Here is a 19,440-nt window from a genome sequence, read left to right as displayed (position 1 = left end):
GGCTCAGAGGAAACGACACAGGGTGGGGGATGTCCTGGGAAAGGAGACACTTTCAGGCCTGCGTCCTGGGAGAAGGAGAAGAAGCTCCAGGCTCCCTGGAGAACACAGGAAGCAGACTGGACCCAGGCTGGAGAGGGCAGCTAGGCTCAGCTCCCTGGGCCATCTGCCTGCCCCCAGAAAACTCTACAGCAGGAAGTCAAGGGGCAACATCCAGGTGGGTGACACAAGCAGAGAGGTGGCTTAGAGACAGGGTTGTTAAGCGTCCACCTTCTGGTCCAGCGATGGGGAACACACCATTGCAGCAGGCGTGCCGCGGCACACCACCAGCACTGCAGGCCAACAGCGAGGAGAAGCGGAAATGCACTGGGTGAGACACGGGACACTGATAAGTCACCGAAGGTGCACCGAAATCCTAATAAAGTGGGGATGATGAAAACAACTAAAGCCTAACTAAATCTGACTAAAATCTGAATGAACTAAAATCTGAATGAACACACAGCCATGAAGGCATTTGGTAATTATTTCATCTTCAGAGAATTTATATGGTAGGGCACGTCATCCGTGTGCACAAGTACAACTCTACATGATGAACTGCCCCAACCGCCTACTCAGAACTTCAGTTTCCTGTGGGCAGTCCTCCAGGCTGGCCCGGGGATCACATTCAAGCAAGCCCAAGACATTCCGTAAATTCATCAGTAAATAACTGGAACATTCTGTGACAATGAGCATTCCAAACCTAGCTCCTAAGTGAATTATTTTCAATTGTTTTATCTCTGAAACGCTGAAAGGATGGACTGGTTTGCAGTTTAGGCAAAAATTTAGCAAAAACAATCTCAAGCCCAATCCTTCAAAGACAGGAAGAAACAGAAAAGTAATGTTAAAGCTTTCATATAAACACAAAATACAAAATTCCAATTATTATTAATCATTAAGAGTCATGGAATGACAAAAAATACCATGGAATGATCTGTTGAAAATGCAAGTTATTGCTAACTACAAGGAATTCCAAATTGAACCCTTAGTATAATTAAAGTCAAAAAAGAAAAAAATATATATAATCTCATAATGACAAAGAAGAGCTTCTACAATATTGCAATGTTTATTCCTAATGTAAAATGTGTAGTAAAATATCATTAGTAGAGTTTTTATTTAATATCAAAATGGACAATTTACTATCTGCTGCATTTCACTGAAATCCACAGTGAGATGAGAAGCAAACATACTTGGATATATACAGCATCACAGCAAATTATGTGAAAGGAGACAGAAGCTCCAGGCTCCCTGGAGAACACAGGAAGCAGACTGGACCCAGGCTGGGTTTTCTTTCACAAAGAATGGAAAAAATGGATAAACCAAGTTGCTACATGTTACAAAATAGTATTTCAGAAGACCCAGTTCTCAAATCACTTCCAAAGTTCACTAATATTTATACTGACATTTTACCAAGGCTAAATTTAAATATGGAAAACACAGAAAATTTAAGAAATAATGTGAACTAATAAATACTGAAAATACATCTAAACGTTTATGTGCTACTAACAAGAAAAAAGTAAAACAGTCTCGATATCTATACACAAAATACTAAAATTCAAATATGAAAAATACAAAATAAGCAGTAGGCATAATTATGGGTATATATATTGGATAGCTGGCATTGAGAAGTGTCTTTCTTAGCAATCCATCAGTGACTAAGAAATCCCACTTTTGGAAAAAAAACTAAATGTTAAAACAAAGACAACCCGAACCAAAATATATGGCATTTGTGGCATATATAGAGTTATTATCAAGAATGCATATTAAGATGGAACTCAAGGCATACATTAAAGTAGACTACTCCCAAAACAGAATAGGCATACATTAGCACACAAATCATGATTTAAAAAATAAACAACATAAAAAGGCCAGTAGTAATCAGTAGAAATTAGACTAATTTATAGTTAGACTAGTGATATCACTGAGCCCATCCCCCTGGGATCAGAGTGCCAAAGTGTTCGTTTGTTTGTTTACCATAGTAAATCTTAGTACAGACGAGGAGTCTAAGAAGGTTCATAAACATTCTCATCTGACATGATGTGAACACTATGCATAGCGAGTGGCAGAATGGGTCAGTATGATTAACCAAGGACACACCATGGACCAGACATCCCTGCCGGCAAAATCCACCTTCAAAGCTACTGTGAATGTATACAAAGATGTAACCACTGCCCATTATTTTTACAGTATTTTATGTCAAAAATATTAGAAGAGATAGAAACCATTAGAAGCGTAGAGCCATTATGTTCTATACCATGAATTTTTGCTCTACTTGAGGAAGTGACAAAGATGTCACTGAAGGGTATGTGTCACGGATGTTCATAAAAGTGGACAAAACATATTACAAATAAGTGCTTCCAGGGTTTGAGAAATAAGAAATGTTACTTACTGATGTTTAATATTACTCATAATATTATAAATTCTGAAGTCCATATAAAAATGCTCCACGATCATCAGCTGTCTTAGGCTGGCAGAATTACACTCTAAATTTCATTTTGGTTAAACCCATCTCTGCGTTTTCCAGACCATGCTGTTTGGAGGCGGGATCCAGGGCGGTCAGAGACCCTTCCTCCTGGACTCCCACACCTCTTCAAGAGGGAAATCACAGCTTCCCTGCCCAGCACCCGGGCTGCAGGACATCTGTGCTCTCTGAACTCCGCATGATTAATTCACTGTCATCAGTGCTTACTCTTCATTCTGCCTTGAAGGAAGCCCGTCTTCTACCAGCATTTTTAATGTTACTCGGCCTTCGTGTACTGGTATTGTTTTTGGCTGTGGCAGCAGCAGAGGAAAAGGAAAGGCAAGTCAAAGGGAAACCTCCGAGGAAGGCCTTGCCGCAAGGGTCAGGCTCTGCGCCTGTTCTCCTGGTCCACTGCACCCACAGCCGTGCCCGCGGCCGTCCCACCCCACTCTGTCCCTGGCTGTCCCTACGGAGCTCTGCAGGGCTCCCCTGCATCCTCCTGTGGGTCCCCCTTCATCTGAGCACTCACGTCTTTCAGCTGTCCTGATTTCGGTGTCGGAAATGCTCCCCACTGCCTGGCGTCAGCTTTCCTCAATGTGCAAAGTCCACGCCAGCAGTGAGACTGACACTTGGTAAGAACCCTTCCCTATGCTTACTGTGCACCTGCACACACACACACTCGCGTGAGCTTTCTCCCACACTAGATGCAAAGCGCTCTGCAGCACGCATTAGAGTTGCCGGTGGTGAGGAGGAGGAGGCCCACGATGATGAAGTTACTGGAAATAAGCTGCGGTTAACATTATTTCTGAGACCTGAGCACTGCTAATCCTGGTACACCATCAGGTCACATCTCACCACGGGGCTGTTCACAGGTCAGGGCCGAGGCTCACCATGGTCAGGGTCAGGACATGGACGGGGTCATGGACAGCGCTGAGTTTCCAGGCAGCATCCGCCTGGCTCTCAGGCTCTCACCCAGGCACAGCCCCTGCTGACCCAACACTTCCTGCACACCTCAGTATTACTCTAACTGTATTTCACTGTGGGACATGGTGTGGTAATCTGATATGAGTATGAAACGTGGACTGATGAAACTGCACTTCTGTCTTCAGCATGGTGTAAGTTTTGGACCACATGTATGAGCTGTGCACAATTCTGAGGACAGTGCAGTACACCCAGATGCGTACACGATGTGCACTGATCACGTCGGGATGGGCACTGGGTCCACCTCTTTATCACGACTTCCTCTCTGGAGTTTTTCTGCTGCTCTGAATACACAGCAGTTACCATGAAGCATGCCACCTCCTGCCCGGCTTTAAGTGTGTTCTGAGGCACACTGTTTCACATCCCTGCACTCCTGCTCCTCTCGCGTTCTCCCAGCGGTAGTAATCATTATTTTACACTCAGACTGACCTTCTGAGGTTCTCCAGGACAGAAAACAGTTCAGCAGGTGTGGGGGATGAGGTGTCACTTTGTAGGCCCAACCCCCTCTAACCTGCAATTTACAATAGCCGCCCTGGTATGCGAGAAGGAGGTAGAATAGGAATGCCTGTTCTCAGTGAGCCCCTCACCCTCTGGAATCCATACTGTGAGCTGGCTTTGTTTTGCAGAAGTCTTGAGGAAGTGGCTGGCCACCCTTTGTGACACTAACAGCAGACAAATTAACAACATTCTTGAGCTAATGAATTTCTTCCTGGGCTAGAGAAGTTATGAAAACTGGTTGTGATTATTTACTTCACTTAGATAGCTTTAGAATAAACATTGTAGTCTGTCACGTTGTAGCTTGCCACAAAGAATGCCTTTTCACTACTTAATTATCTGGGCTCTGTGAACTGATCGGGTTTACTATATATGAATCCTAAAATAAAGATTGTGCGTGCAGTGCAGTGTAACGCGGTGCAGACAGTAAAGGTGTCTCTCCTGTCTTTCTTTTCTGAGCACTGTACCCCCCGTGTCCCGATCAGGCGTGTGTGCGTGTTTACCTTGCCCGGAGTTCAGAGTGCTCTAAGACACTCACGACAAGTGGCGCCCGAATTCAGGGACTCCGAAGGTCGCTTAGGAAGGTAAGTATAATTTTATTACGGGGAAATGGGACAATCTGCTTCCTCTCCTTTCTTAAAAATTCTTAAACATTTATTATCTATATATGGCATATCGCTCAGGTCAGCTGACTTGGATATGTGTATTGATACAATTAAAGAATATAATCCTTGGTTTCCAGATGAAGGAACTTTGGATGTAGAAGTATGGAGGAAGGCAAGGGTTAGTATAGAAAGGGCTATGCAACAGGAGGAGAAGATTCCTTTACGTTTTTGGGCTATTTGGTCGGTTGTGTACTCTTTATTAAAAGCTATGGAAGATGAACATATTGTAGAAAATCTTCAACTAGAAATTAAGCCAGTTATTCAGGAATTGCCCCTCACAGAGGAGGAGCAGAATGTAGTTCAAAATGACGCTATCGCTTTAAGTAGTGAAAAGGCGTCCAAACTAAAAGTAAAATCCGCTACAGCCGACTCAGCTTTAGCTGCCGCAGCAATATCAAATTATGACAATCGCCCAATTTTACAGGCTATACAGCATTTAACACAAGAGGTGAAACAACTCTCCGTTAAGCAGAACCCGCCTGTAGCTCCCTCTGCACCTCCTCCATCTAACCCTAATTGGAGTAAAGCCAAGCTAGCTTTGGCTGATTTACCAAAATTAGGGGATTCTGATGAGGAAAAGCCTGCCTTTGCTTTCCCTGTAATCAGGCCGCAGCCAGCAGATGGAGCGGCAGTTCCCCCTAGATGGGAAGCATTTAATATAGATGATTTAGCAAAATTAAAAAAGGCTGTAACCCTTTATGGCCCTCAGGCTCATTACACTAGAGAATTAATAACATCGGTAGCAGATCAGTATGGTAATCTTGCTCCTTATGATTGGAAAGCCTTGGCCAAAATTCTTTTAAAAGAGCCAGAATATTTACAGTGGCACATGTGGTTTATGGAAGGTTGTGCGAAAAAGGCAAGACAAAAATGCTGATATAGTGATAGAAATGTTTTAAAAGATATTTTAAAAACTTTACCTCAATATTTTTCTCCGTTTGGACTTGTAATAGCACAGGATAAAATTCAAAAGGAAGAAGTTAGTCATTATTTGGGATATATTCTTACTAGACAAAAGGTGATTCCACAAAAAATGTCTATTAGGAGAGATAAGTTATCCACTTTAAATGATTTTCAAAAATTATTAGGGGATATTAATTGGCTTCGTCCCACACTAGGTATCCCTACCCATGCATTGCAACATTTGTTTGCTACTCTACAGGGCTCTTCAGATCCATCCAGCCCTCGTTCTTTAACAGCAAAAGCAGAGCAAGAATTACAGTTTGTAGAACAACGAATTAAGGATGCATTTTTAATTAGGATTGATCCTAAATTGCCTCTAACTTTATATATTATTAATACTTTTCATTATCCCTCTGCAGTTTTAGGTCAGAATGCTATGCCAGTAGAATGGGTATTCACTAAAACTAAGCAATCTAAAAATGTTATGCCTTATATTGACATGGTTGCAGCTTTAATTATGAATGGTAGAGCTCGTTCTATAACTTTGATAGGAGAAGATATAAACAATATAGTTATCCCTTTAACTAAGGAACAATGGGAATATTTGTTGTCAATTACTGAAACCTTACAAATTGCTTTAGCAGATTTCATGGGAACTTTTTCATATCATTTTCCTAAAAGTAAATTATGGGATTTTTTTAGACGTCAACAATTTGTGGTTAATACCTTATTAGCTGTACAGCCAATTCCACAAGCTTTGACTATATTTACAGATGGATCTAAAAATAAAGCTGCATATTGGACTCAAAAATCTTACTGGGTACGTCAGACAAATTTTAACTCTGTACAACAAAATGAACTTTTTGCTATATTACAAGTGTTTTTAGATTTTCATAACCAACCTATTAATATTATAGCCGATTCGGCCTATTCTGTTGGAGTAGTGACAAATATCTATTCAGCTGTGTTATATTCTAATAAGCCTGCTTTATTGTCTTTATTTCAAAATTTACAAATACATGTTCGAAAAAGAAATCATTCTTATTTTATTACTCATTTACGTTCCCATTCTCAGTTACCCGGACCATTAGTATCAGGTAACAATGCAGTGGATTCCTTAGTTATGTTCACTACACCCGTTAAAGAACATCAATTTAATCATGCGAATGCAGGACATTTGCATCTTAAATATAAGATACCTTTTACAAAAGCTAAACAAATTGTAAAAGCCTGCCCTATTTGTAGACCATTACATTTAAGAATTATTCCCGCAGGTGTCAACCCTCGAGGAACTCAACCTAATGAGTTATGGCAAATGGATATTACACATGTACCTTCTTTTGGTCGGCTTTCTTATGTACATGTAGTTATTGATACATATTGTTCATTTCTATGGGCTACTGTTCAACAGGGAGAATCCACTAAAAATGTTATTGTACATTTATTGGAGACTTTTGCAGTTATGGGAATTCCTTCTAAAATCAAAACAGATAATGGACCTGCTTATACTAGCAGAACATTTAAACAATTTTGTGATCTCCATAATATTATTCATATTACAGGGATTGAATATAACCCCCAGGGTCAAGCTATTGTTGAAAGAGCACATGGCACTCTTAAGTTGCAAATTAAAAAAATTAAAAAGGAGGAGTCAGGAGGATATTCAGATACCAATACTGTTTAAATTGCAAAACAGTCCAAAAACATTACTGCATCAAGCATTGTTTATTTTAAATTTTCTCAATTTACCACAAGGTGAAATATTAACAAGAGCTGAAAGACATTTCGAACAGCAACAACAGCCCTTTGTGATTAATGAACCTATTTGGACTAAAACAGCTCCAGAGGCTGAATGGGAGAAGGGCACACTGCTCTATAAGGGGAAAGGTTTTGGTTATATCTCCACAGAAAATGGAATTCAGCAGTGGGTCCCTGGACGATGGATCAGGATCCGCGCTTCCAGACCCTGTTCACCAGCCCCGGAGACAACTCCCCAAGGAACCGGAACCGTGCCTTCAGAAGCGAGCGCGAAACCAGCTAGAGGCTGAGGATGCTGAGCTTGTTCCTATCGCAGCCATGGCCAGATTAAAGCTAAGAAAATCCCGCCGCTCACAGCGACCAAATTTAAATCCCCTCCCTACATGGGGACAATTAAAGAAATTGACCATAGAAGGGCAACGGCTTGTCCTTCAAGCAGGAAAGCCTTTAAACCCTGAAAACTTGTTTTTAGCTTTATGTGCCTTGCTCACTGTTGCGTCGGGGACTGAGGTACCTCCACATTCGTACTGGGCATATATTCCAAATCCCCCTTTATTAGAACCTGTAAAATGGGGAACTAGTGATATTTTACTTTATACCACACCTAGAGAAATTTTGTCAGCACCGTGGGCTGATTTAACCCCCCACAATCAAGATGATGGGACATTATTCAATTTTACTTATTATGGTAATCAAAGGCCTATTTGCATTGGGGAACCGCCTTGCATCCCTCTGGGATGGCAGTATTGGATTCAACATGGAATAAAAGCAGGCAACAAAAGAACAAGGCTTCAAGCCTTGGCTGCTCAAACCTTTAATGTTACCTGGAGAAATTTAACAGCACCTGATACAAATACATTTCCTGTATGCCCTGAATTCACTTATAAAAATATTTCTTATTATCCCATAATTTGGCAACTATGTATGGGAAAATTTGCTAAAAATATTGATGGGTATATTATTTGGGGACCATTTGGAAAATTTGTTAATGGATGTGCTGAATGGAATGAGACAAGATGTAATCTCTCTGTTGTGTATAGTCTTCCAGATCCAAAGAAAATAACTGACGGAGCTCCTATATTTCATCAGAAGACGTCTCTCTTGTGGTGGGGAGATGGTGGAATCGCTAACCCTGCTGTTGCAGCCGAAGAATACCCTCATCACCTTCAAAATCATATTTGGAAGATTCCAGCCGCTATGCAACCTGTAACCTTGTACAATGTTTCCTATTCAGGGACTAGTCGATCTGTATCTACTACTTATAATTTTACTAGGTTTAAAATGTATAATATTACTGTTTGTGCACCTCTGCCTTATGTCTTTTTAGTGGGAACTTTTAATTTTACACATTTTTCTTGTACTTGTTTAAATTGTCAATTGTTTACATGCTTAAATAGCACACTAAATTTCACTAAGCCTTATACAGTTATGCTGTTACAACAAAAAACTCATATTTGGTTGCCTGTAAATTTAACTCGACCATGGTCTCAAGACCCGGTAATTTCTGTTACTACTGAATTTTTTAAACATCTGTTAAAACGTACAAAAAGATTTATTGGAATAGTGGTTGCTGTACTGTTAAGTCTGATAACTGTAGCCTCCCTAGCAGCAGTCTCAGGAATAGCTTTACAAACCTCTTTGCAAGAAAAACATGTTGTAGAATTATGGCATGAAAATTCTCATGAACTTTGGTTAACTCAGTGGCAAATAAACGCCAAACTACAACAACAAATAGACCTCCTTAAACAAACAGTTGAATGGATGGGTAGAAAAATATTGGCTCTTCAGCATCAAGTGTTTTTAAAATGTGATTGGAATTCAACTACTTTCTGTATAACCCAACGACCTTATAATCAAACAGAACATGAATGGGAAATGATTAGAATGTATCTAAATGGAAACACCTCTGCCCAGGAGGAAATAGAATCTTTGCATAATCAAATTGACAAGGATTTTGCAAAGCAAAATGATGATGAATCCCTAGCACAATTCGCGCAATTGCTTGCTCAATCTTTGAAAGGATTAGATTCCAAAGGAATCTGGCAGAGCATAACCCACACTTTTAGTGGCATGGGACTTAGTTTAATTATAGTTCTCATTGCCATAGTTCTTGTGTATTTTTACTGCATAAGACGAAATACTATTAATAACCTGATCTTATGGAAATTGTTGTTAAAAAATAAAAAGGAAGGAAGTGTGGGGGATGAGGTGTCACTTTGTAGGCCCAACCCCCTCTAACCTGCAATTTACAATAGCCGCCCTGGTATGCGAGAAGGAGGTAGAATAGGAATGCCTGTTCTCAGTGAGCCCCTCACCCTCTGGAATCCATACTGTGAGCTGGCTTTGTTTTGCAGAAGTCTTGAGGAAGTGGCTGGCCACCCTTTGTGACACTAACAGCAGACAAATTAACAACATTCTTGAGCTAATGAATTTCTTCCTGGGCTAGAGAAGTTATGAAAACTGGTTGTGATTATTTACTTCACTTAGATAGCTTTAGAATAAACATTGTAGTCTGTCACGTTGTAGCTTGCCACAAAGAATGCCTTTTCACTACTTAATTATCTGGGCTCTGTGAACTGATCGGGTTTACTATATATGAATCCTAAAATAAAGATTGTGCGTGCAGTGCAGTGTAACGCGGTGCAGACAGTAAAGGTGTCTCTCCTGTCTTTCTTTTCCGAGCACTGTACCCCCCGTGTCTCGATCAGGCGTGTGTGCGTGTTTACCTTGCCCGGAGTTCAGAGTGCTCTAAGACACTCACGACAAGCAGGGCTCTGTATCTGACTTACTTCATGTGCCACAAAGCCCCCAGTTCTGCCATTGCACTGAAGATGTTAGGACACCCCACCTTTTACAGCTGAATGATACTCTAGTGTGCAAGTGTACCACATTTTCTTTATCCATTCATCCAAGTAACAGGCAACTATTTCAATACCACACCTAAGCTATTAAGAACGGCGCCAATTTCATTTCTTCCAGGTTCGGTTCAGGTCCACAAGTTGGATAGCTCAATCACACAGAAGTTCACTTTCAGGTTTTCACAGGCAACTCCATGGTGTGCACCACAGTGGCTGTACTTAGATCAGCATAAAGAGTGTTCCCTTTCCTCCTCTCCATGTCCTTACAGCATTCGGTTTCTGTCTTTTGATAGTAGCCATCCTAACTGGGGTGACATGGTATCTCACTGTGATTTGATTCTCACAATCCTGATGGCTAATGAAATTGAACACTGTTCCAAAAATGTGTTGGCCAGAAGAATTTCTTTTGAGGAATAGTTACATCACTTTTGTGTTCATTTATTTGTTATTAAATGTTTATTTACATCATTTGATTTTCTGTTGTTTTTGATTCTTGTATTTTCTGGATATTAATCCTTTATCAGCTAAATCATCCATAACCCTTTTCTCTGCTCTGCAGTTGTCTTTACTCCGCCGTCTCTCCCTGAACTGCTTCTTAGTTTGATATAAACACCCTTGTTTGTTTTTGCTTTTCTTGTCTAAGTTTTTGGGGTGTGTTCCAAAGAATCATTGTCTATATTGATAACTGGAAGCATTTCCCCTAAGTTTTCTTGTAATTGTTTCATGTATTACATTTAGGTCTTTGACTTATTTTAGCTTATTTTTTAAAAGGGAAGGTAGCACTTTTACACACTAGTAAAAAACATTATTAAAAATGATATCATGAATGCAATCTTATTCACAACAGATCACACAACCTGAGACTAAATTAGCCAAAGAAAAAGAAAAATCACTAAAATGAAAATTATAAAATAGTAATAAAAATTGGACACAAAATATGGACAGATGTCCCAAGTTCTTGGGCTGGAAGAATTTATGTTAAAATGTCACTATTCAATGTGATTTCTACATTCAATGCAATACACATCAAAATACCAATGACAATCACAGAATTAGAAAAAATAATGCCAAAATTCATATGGATGCACAAAAGACAAGAATATCCAAAGTAATTTTGACCAAAAAGAAAAACCTGAAGGTATCACAATCCTTTATCTCAAGGTATATTCACGTCTTCAGTAACTAAGACACCATAGCACCAGCATACAGAGCAATACACAGACTAATGGAGCAGAACAGAAACCCAGAAGAAATCGACACATCCATAGCTTATTGATTTTCATGAAAGGTGCCAAAACATACAAAGGAGAGAGGACAGTGTCTTCAATACACGCTGCCAGGAGAACACTCCCACGCAGCAGATTAAAACCCACCACTGTGTGCCCCCATATCAACACCTCCTCTCAGCCTCGTGGCCAGCCCTGTCCTCTAGTGAGCTCCTGACATCTGGTTTCCTAGGCTAAGCCCCTTCCACACAAACCCCAGCTGAACACTGCGGGGATTCAAAGACAGCTGCACTGTGAAGCAATCTTGAATTTACTGCACTGGAAAAAAGAACAAAGAGAAAGCAGATCTATGTGGTATAATGGAACGAAAGCTGAGTGTGTGTGTGTGTGTGTGTGTGTGTGTGTGTGTGTGTGTGTGTGTCTGTATCATTGATGATGGAATAAGAGGTAATGGGGGAAAATAAACCAGAAGGCATGCAAGTTGTTAAGTACCAAAAGCATCCCAAAATGTGCCTGACAGAACATGGAGTGAATCCATCCACTGCTGGGGTCAGTTAGATGTTCATGAAAAAAATCCAAAGATATGATCAAAGTCAAGGAAACCATTTGCAGCAGGTAAAACAGAAAGAAAACATTAATAGCTCCTCATTAGTAAAGTAAAAATACGACTCTATTAGCAAGTGCTTGCTTGCCGCAAGCACCTTCCTGTGACTGAAGGCAAAATAATTTTCCAGTAATATCAAGGACAAGAGATGCAAGCTTCACTTGTAAGGAATTCAGTAGTGAAGATGCTTTATACTTCATTATTAACTGCTAAACCAGAGCCTGTAAAATATCACTTACAAACAGAAAAGTCCAGAAAACAGGACAATAAGCAAACCAACAGCCTCTCATATACAATCCGAAGTAGGAGACGGAGTACTTGGTATGAGAAGCACTAACGCGGCCACCAGTTTGCACTGGAGTGCAGTCTGCCCACACATCACAGAGCAAAGCAGCACAGCGCTACAATTCAAGCCAGCTTCCGAGGGCCGAAGTTCTTTCAGTCAGTCTACTGCAAACTGTACCACGTGGACCATCGAGAAACAAGCCAAGAAGAATAAATGCACAAACCAGTTTGAGTCCTTCCTGAAAGAAGATGGTGGAATACAGATGAGCAACAGGATATGAAGGAATAAACAAATGCGCTGCCCAAAGTGAAAGAGGGCTTGTTCACAGAACTTCTTCCTGAAAAGGACAAGGGGTCGTGTAGAGCAGGTACTGGGGGGCGGGGGGCAGAACCATCTCCGTTTTTCAGGCCACAGCTCCCCGCTGTTATAAAAGCAGGATTTGTACTTAGATGACAAAAATCATCCATACTCCAATAAAATCTCCTTCCTCACAATCAACTGATTGGTTTCAAGTTCATCATTATGAAACTTTTATCAAAAAACATACGAAAAAGATCAAATTATGCCCGTGTCACCTGAAAACTTTGTCACAAAAATGTTGCCTTTCCCAAAAGCTCATCATGATTGATTTCTGCAACGCTTAAGGCTCTCGGCCTTTTGACTGCCAAGAAACAACCTGGAAGGGAGCTGGAAAAAGATGTTTCCTACAATGCATAAACGTAGTTCCGTGAAATCAAAGGCAGACTGTCTCTGTGTGGTAGATACCAACAAGTACACATTATGACTATTTAATATTATGTACACATGATGACTGCAAGTACATAACTATTTAGATTTTTAAAAGCACTTTTTCCATACCAACAGTATGTTTGTGTGTATGAGTACTAATCAAAGGGTTTATCCAAAATATTTTATCATAGTACTTAACATAAATGACTTCATTTTGAATGGGCAAGAACAATTTCATTCATTCATTCACTGAGGCCATCCACTACCCACCAAGCGCTTCTATCTGCCACATGTATGTGGGGCAACGATTGTGTCTTACAGCATACGTAGTGGCTGCAGAGAAAAGGCAGGTAAAACATGCTCATACACAGCGACAATCAAAACAAGAGGTCATTATGCACCAGGAGATGTGTAAATTGTTTGGGGAGATCAGAGGAGGAAGAGATGAATTACAAATGAGGGGTTTGAAGTAGGAAACTCTTAATAGAAAGTGGATCTGAATTGGTTCTTGAATAAGTTAAATGATTTAAGTGCACTTAATAATTTAATTTCAATGTAACCTGGCTAAAATCAAACAACACGTAATCAAGCTTCCCCATTAGCCCAGAGATGTGTTTATAATCTGTGTTTAGCTATTGATACTTGTGCCAAGACAATGCCTGATTTGGGGAACCCTGTAAACTACACACGTAAGTTGCAGGGCAGGCTAGGGCTCTTTCAACCATCCAAGTCATCCTCGTGGGCCGCCTCCGACCACACCTAAGCGCATCTTCCATCCCCCTAAATGGAGACAGTAACGGTGCCCACCCTGGCACTGTGTGGAAAATTAAGTTTGAAGTGTATTAGAACACTGAATATGTTTTAGACCTGGGCAGATACTTAGCAGAAAGGCACCACTGGTGCTACGCATTACTAGCAAGCCTTCCTGGAGACCTTGGGAGACGCCTGAGAAAGACGTGTGCAGGGCAAGCCCCGAAACTGCCAATGCCTGCCCCATGCTAGACCCATATGCTGAGCACGGTTCTTCTCACTGTGTGTGTGTGTGTGTGTGTGTGTGTGTGTGTGTGTGTGTGTGTGTGAGTGTGTGTGTGTGCGTGTGTCTGAGGCCCTGAAGGCAGTCGCAGGACTACACAGCACTACCCTGCAGTGTGTGCCTCACCTGACAGAGACAAGAGCCCCCCAAGAACAAAGAAAGGACAAACATTTCCTGATGTTCCAAACCTTTCCTGAAGTTCAGGTGGCCCAGAACACAATACCACTGTTACAGTGCCACTTCCCTCTCTCTGCAGAACGGAAGAGTAAGTAGACCTGCCTTCTCTCCTGGGAGTTCTCTGGGCTAGCACAGAGATGTCCCAGATAAACTCCAGGTACTATGTGGTCCTAGATTTCAGTGCAAAGCCAACTCAGTGTTCTCCCTCAACCGTTTCCTGGTGCAAAAACCCAACACCACATTTATTGCAAGGAGCTCCACATTACTATTTGTTATTAAAAAGAGCCCCAAAGATATTTCTAAACATTTGGTGCTTCAGATTTGGGAGAAAAGATGAAAGTCAGATATATCCAGAGACCGATTTACTTTATTAACTTTCAGAGAAATAAAAAACATAAAATAAAGATTTAATTGCTCAATACCTATCTTATCTCTTTTTGGCCAGCCAAGAAAACACTGTGTTTTGGGTACAAAATCCTATATTGTGTCACGGTGAAGAATCTGGGCTCTCTGGCCAACCGTAACTGGAGGTTCTGCACATTCTAGCCCAAAACAGGCGTAGAAAAGCAAACAGTCTCAAGTCTGATTAATACTTAAAATATGAAGACCTTCTTATGAGAAGCAGTAGAGCACACATCCCATTGTTGCTACAAAAATCATAAATTTTATTACCTAATTTCCAAAGAGTGTAGTCCATTAATGAAGAGGAAAATGTTTTAATAAGTCTTAAATTACCCCAGTGTAAGACTTTGGTCCACTTGGTCTTCAATAAAAACAAAGCTAAGGCCTTCCCAGGCTAGAAGCATGATGAATCATAATGAAAACAGGATCTGGTATTTGCATTCAGTTTACTTTCAAATCTCATCTGAATCATCAAATAACCTATCAACTACATCAGAGACTGTTTTCCCCATTCTGTAGATGAGGCTTATCCAAGCATTTATACCTAGTAAGAAACCAAAGTAAGAATCAAAATTCAAGAGTCTTCAGAGCAATTTACCCATTTTACAATGAGCTCATCAGATTTTACCGTTGGGACGATCTAGTGGATTTCATTTTGAAAATACAGAAAGAACACGTGGACATCATCTTTGGAACTGGACATGGTAGACAGCAACATGAAATTGCATGTAGAGTAATAAAAAAAAGACCAAAAATATTTATTTCAAGTACTTTATTTTTCTTATTGCAAACATAATATATGTTCACCATAAAAGCATTTTTGTAAAAGTACCTATAAAGTCAAAAACCAAAAAGGTGTCATTAGCATGTCAGTACTCACATGCACACGGGGTTGACCTTGGATGTGCTCAGCAGCCGGTGGGGACGGTCAGCAGTAGACACCATCCTTCTAGAAAGCCACCTCAGGCTGTCTCAGAGCTGCGCTGGCTCATACCTGGGCCACAGCCTCTCGAGATACAAGGCAGGTATATTTTCTTGATGAGATCACACAATCTAACAGATTTTCAACTACCTTTTCTTAAGGATGCGATCTATTTTAAACATCTTTTAAAGTAATTTTTAATTTTTCTAGACACTCTGAGCCTTTGTTGGAGTAAATGCATGGTCTCCCTTCTGACAAAGCCTGGGGATGCTGGCGGCCTTCATGGTTTTCCTCACCCATCCCATGCGGAGTCCTGAGCAAGTCCTTCACAGTGCTGAGAGGGAGGAGCAGGATGAGAAAGGGCAAAGAGCCACGGTGGGACGTCACGGCTGGCTGGGCAGGAGGAAGCCAGTCACCGAAGTCCCTCAGCTTGTTATCACCAAGGTGGTGAGGAAGACCATGCCAATCGACCCCATGACTCAGTCACTGGAAGCTCCACCAGAGCTCCTGCTGAGAACCCTTTCCCGCTCACCCCTCGGCTACTCCACCAGTGTGCCCTGAATAAACCCAACTGCACAGCTGATGAAAGGTGGTGTCTGTGCCTTCACGGCTTCCCCGTGGCCCCTTGGTCAGCACCTACCATCATCTCCATTGTAAAGGTCTGGAAGTTAAGACTTGAAGACGTTAATTAGCTTGGCCAAGTTTACACGCCAGATTTCTCTGACTCCCATAGCCAGGCTGATGTCAGCAGCCCAGGTTCCTGACAGGGATGGACAACCACAACAGATCACATTAAGTGAGTGCGGCTGCCCAAGAAGGCACTGGGTGACCCAGTCCCTGCCAACTTTCTATCTTGTCACCCTAGCTTCCTGGAGCTTCAGCCCCAGTTTTCCAGTCCTAGAAATAAGCTGAGCTCTGTTTCCACAGGAAACCTTCACACTCGTGCTCCTCTCCTCCCAGAAGCTGGACTCCCATTCTCAGCCTGACAGCAGATCACGGTGCCACTGTGAGCTCTGCTCATTAAAGCCAGTCTCACTCTCTGGCCACCAGTCTCGCTGGCCACCAGTCTCGCTGGCCACCAGTCTCGCTGGCCACCCAGCCTCACTGGCTACCAGTCTGGCATATTCTTCCCCACAGCACTCACCCTCGTCATCATATGAGAGAATGGGGCTCAGGGAACCCCTCTAAAATAACACTCTATATGGAAAGACACACCTGCAAATGCCCAAACACACTCAGACATACACAGGTCCTCATCAGAAGCCGGCGTTAAACATAAACACAAGAAAACATTAGAAAAGAAGAAAGAAAGTCAAGTGACTGCAAAGCATTACCCCCAGATTTTAGCAGGGATTTGTTTCTCTGGTAAGTAGTTGTAGAGACCTTCTATCCGTCCTCTTGCCTGCACTTTCTAATCTTTGGTAATTAACATTTATTATTCTCATAGTAGACTTCAAAAGCATAAGGGCATTCTAAAGTAGGCAGTAACAATCCTTTTTTGCAAGAAAACACGTTCTCCTTGAGCAGAGGCAGTTCTTGTTTAGGTTCTTTCTACAGTCAGTATCCAGAAGTAATTCAGAGATTACTGTGTAGCAATGCCCTCCACAGAGTCTTTGTTATTTCACTCCTTGGTGGCTTAGAAGGGCTGGAGGTGGAAGGAATGCCTTCAGCACGCAAATCAGAAGAACAAGCAGTGGAGGAAGACACGCCCTAACTCAGTCTCAGTTTAAGACACGGTCTGTGTTACAGCAGAAAGTCACACAGGAACCACGTCGGGCAGGGCTCTGGCTCTCCGCCGGACAAAGCCAGTCTGTGAGAAGGCATCCTCTCCGCATCTAGAAACCTCTCTGGTGGCCAGTGCTCATAATGCAGGAAAGCTTCCCAGGACCCAGCGGCCTGCGGAACTGAGGACAGCTCGGAGAGGCGATCCAACTCCCATGAGCCACACTGCAGCAGGGCTTTAACCTGCAGCAACACTTTACCTGAAGATGCACTTAAAGAATCTCTCATTTGGGGCTGGGGATTTAGCTCAGCGGCATAAGCGCCTGCCCTGCAAGCAGGCAGTCATGAGTTCGATCCCTGGTACCCATAAATAGGAAAAAGACAAAAAAAAAAAAAAAAATGCCCCATTCACTGCAGTTAGTGAATCCTCCAGGTGGGTAACTGGGACAATATGCAATTACTTGGCCAAAGGCCAAAATCCCTCCAAGGCCTCACTGATAGAGATGCACCAAAGAGACTCACAGAGGGTACGCCTGGCAGGGACCACACTGATGGGAAAGAACACCTACCCTTCACACCAGCAACCACATAAAAAGAGTGTTTGCTGGCACAGGTACTCCTGTATTCTAAGGTTAAGTTCCGCTCCGTAACTTGGTTACTTGAAGGGGAAATTTTAGGGAATAAATGTAAAATTGTTATAAGGAGCTAACTGAAATGCTTGTGCTCTCCAGTTCCAACGTCCCAGAGCTGAGCATGTGTGACTGTCCCGTCTGCACAGAGCTGGCCCACTGCTGGGAACAGGAGAAAGATGGCTACACAAACAGGCAGCTGGAAATTTTTATTCTGGCCCAAGAATCCTTAACAATAAGCTATCAAAAATCTATGCAAAGCACATGCTCTGTAGATTTCTATAAATCACGTACCTGGTAATTTATGATATTTCAGTTTATAAATTCGTATTGGCTCCACTTCTGAAGTATTTTCTCCTTAAACATTATTAAGTATTCAGGACTTCAGCCTGCAAGGGCCCAGTCTGCTGCTAACACTGTTGAAAGCATCTGTGTTTCTGTGCCTTCCTGCTTTGGATGGTTTTCTCTCTGCTCTTAGTTGCAAGTTCATGGCAGGAAAGGGGAAAGCGCACAGGAGTTTGGCAGGTGAGGAGCAAGAACAGATCACAGAGTGGCGGAGAATAGGACAGTCACAGGCGATGGCCTCCCACAGCCACCTAACGTCCTGCAGAACTCCAGAGTCAATTCCGATCTTAAAGCGCTGACTGAGAATCCCCACTGAGCGGAAAAAATGATTCATTCACCCACCTAAACAGGAGCTTAGACATACTCAGAAATCCTAGAACAGGGGTTCCTCCATTTCTCAGTGCTTAGTGGTCCAGAGATAACTTCATAAATTCTAGGCCAAGGGGAAGAATAGGTACAATCTCACGGCACCGAACAATGCATGAAAGCATCTGCAAAACTCCCTCTGAGAAGCAGGAAGGGCTGCTGGTTCTGGAATGGTCTGCAGATGCACCCAGCACAATTACTGTAAAGGTGTGATGATTCTGCTCCTCTTTGGGTGAGAAGCTGAGTGGCTTATGTTTAAATAGTATTGCTCTCTAAGAAACTGAATGTGCTTTGCAGACACAGTCATTGCTAGAGACAGAAGCATCTGCAACGGTGTCCCATGGACACAGCTGATATCACCCTCCCTCTAGTCTCAAGGAGCCCTCTAGGGACACTGGTGGGACACTCTGCAGGTTTGCAGCCTAATCTCGATCAGTGTGCAGCAAGCATTTCTGGTGCAACTGAACGCAGGCCCTGCAAAGTGGAACACTGCAATGGAACAGGTAAAACACCCACCAGTGTCCGAAGTCCCATTGCTTAGACACAGGAGAAGTCCATCTTGTCAGACCGTGTAGACATTTGAGCCTGGTAAACAGGCATCCATGCCAACCCACAACCAACAGAGTAGTGACGTGGGAGAGATGTATGAGTCCCTCAAGGAATCCCTTTAGGACATGGTCAGGATCACTTGTGATTTTCACCTATTTGGTTCATTTCAAGTCCATTGTATCTTTTTATTTAGTCCTAGAATTTCCAGTGCTTGCAAACATTCTGTAATAACTCCAAGTTGAACAGGGCTCTGCCACAAAGCCCCTCTCCATAACAGTGTTCTGCAAACCAGCATA

General features: G+C 42.1%; 2 protein-coding genes across 11 annotated transcripts in view; one reads left to right on the top strand and one right to left on the bottom strand.

The window, feature by feature from the left end:
- Positions 1–19,440, bottom strand: part of Nrg3 (neuregulin 3) — a 956,071-nt gene that overhangs the window by 906,913 nt on the left and 29,718 nt on the right. The gene's annotated exons all lie outside the window — the stretch shown is intronic.
- Positions 4,424–9,950, top strand: LOC134472406 (endogenous retrovirus group K member 13-1 Env polyprotein-like). The gene is made up of 2 exons (XM_063233698.1): positions 4,424–4,554; positions 7,447–9,950. Exon 2 carries the CDS (start codon positions 7,450–7,452, stop codon positions 9,532–9,534), a length of 2,085 nt encoding a protein of 694 aa, XP_063089768.1. The 5' UTR covers positions 4,424–4,554; positions 7,447–7,449; the 3' UTR covers positions 9,535–9,950.

This window comes from Cavia porcellus, unplaced genomic scaffold, assembly GCF_034190915.1.
Source record: "Cavia porcellus strain 051 isolate PalLab524CR breed Dunkin Hartley unplaced genomic scaffold, mCavPor4.1 scaffold_23, whole genome shotgun sequence".
In the NCBI taxonomy this organism is placed as follows: domain Eukaryota; kingdom Metazoa; phylum Chordata; class Mammalia; order Rodentia; family Caviidae; genus Cavia; species Cavia porcellus.
Note: the sequence above shows the minus strand (reverse complement) of the source record. Positions and strands in the feature narration are given on the sequence as shown.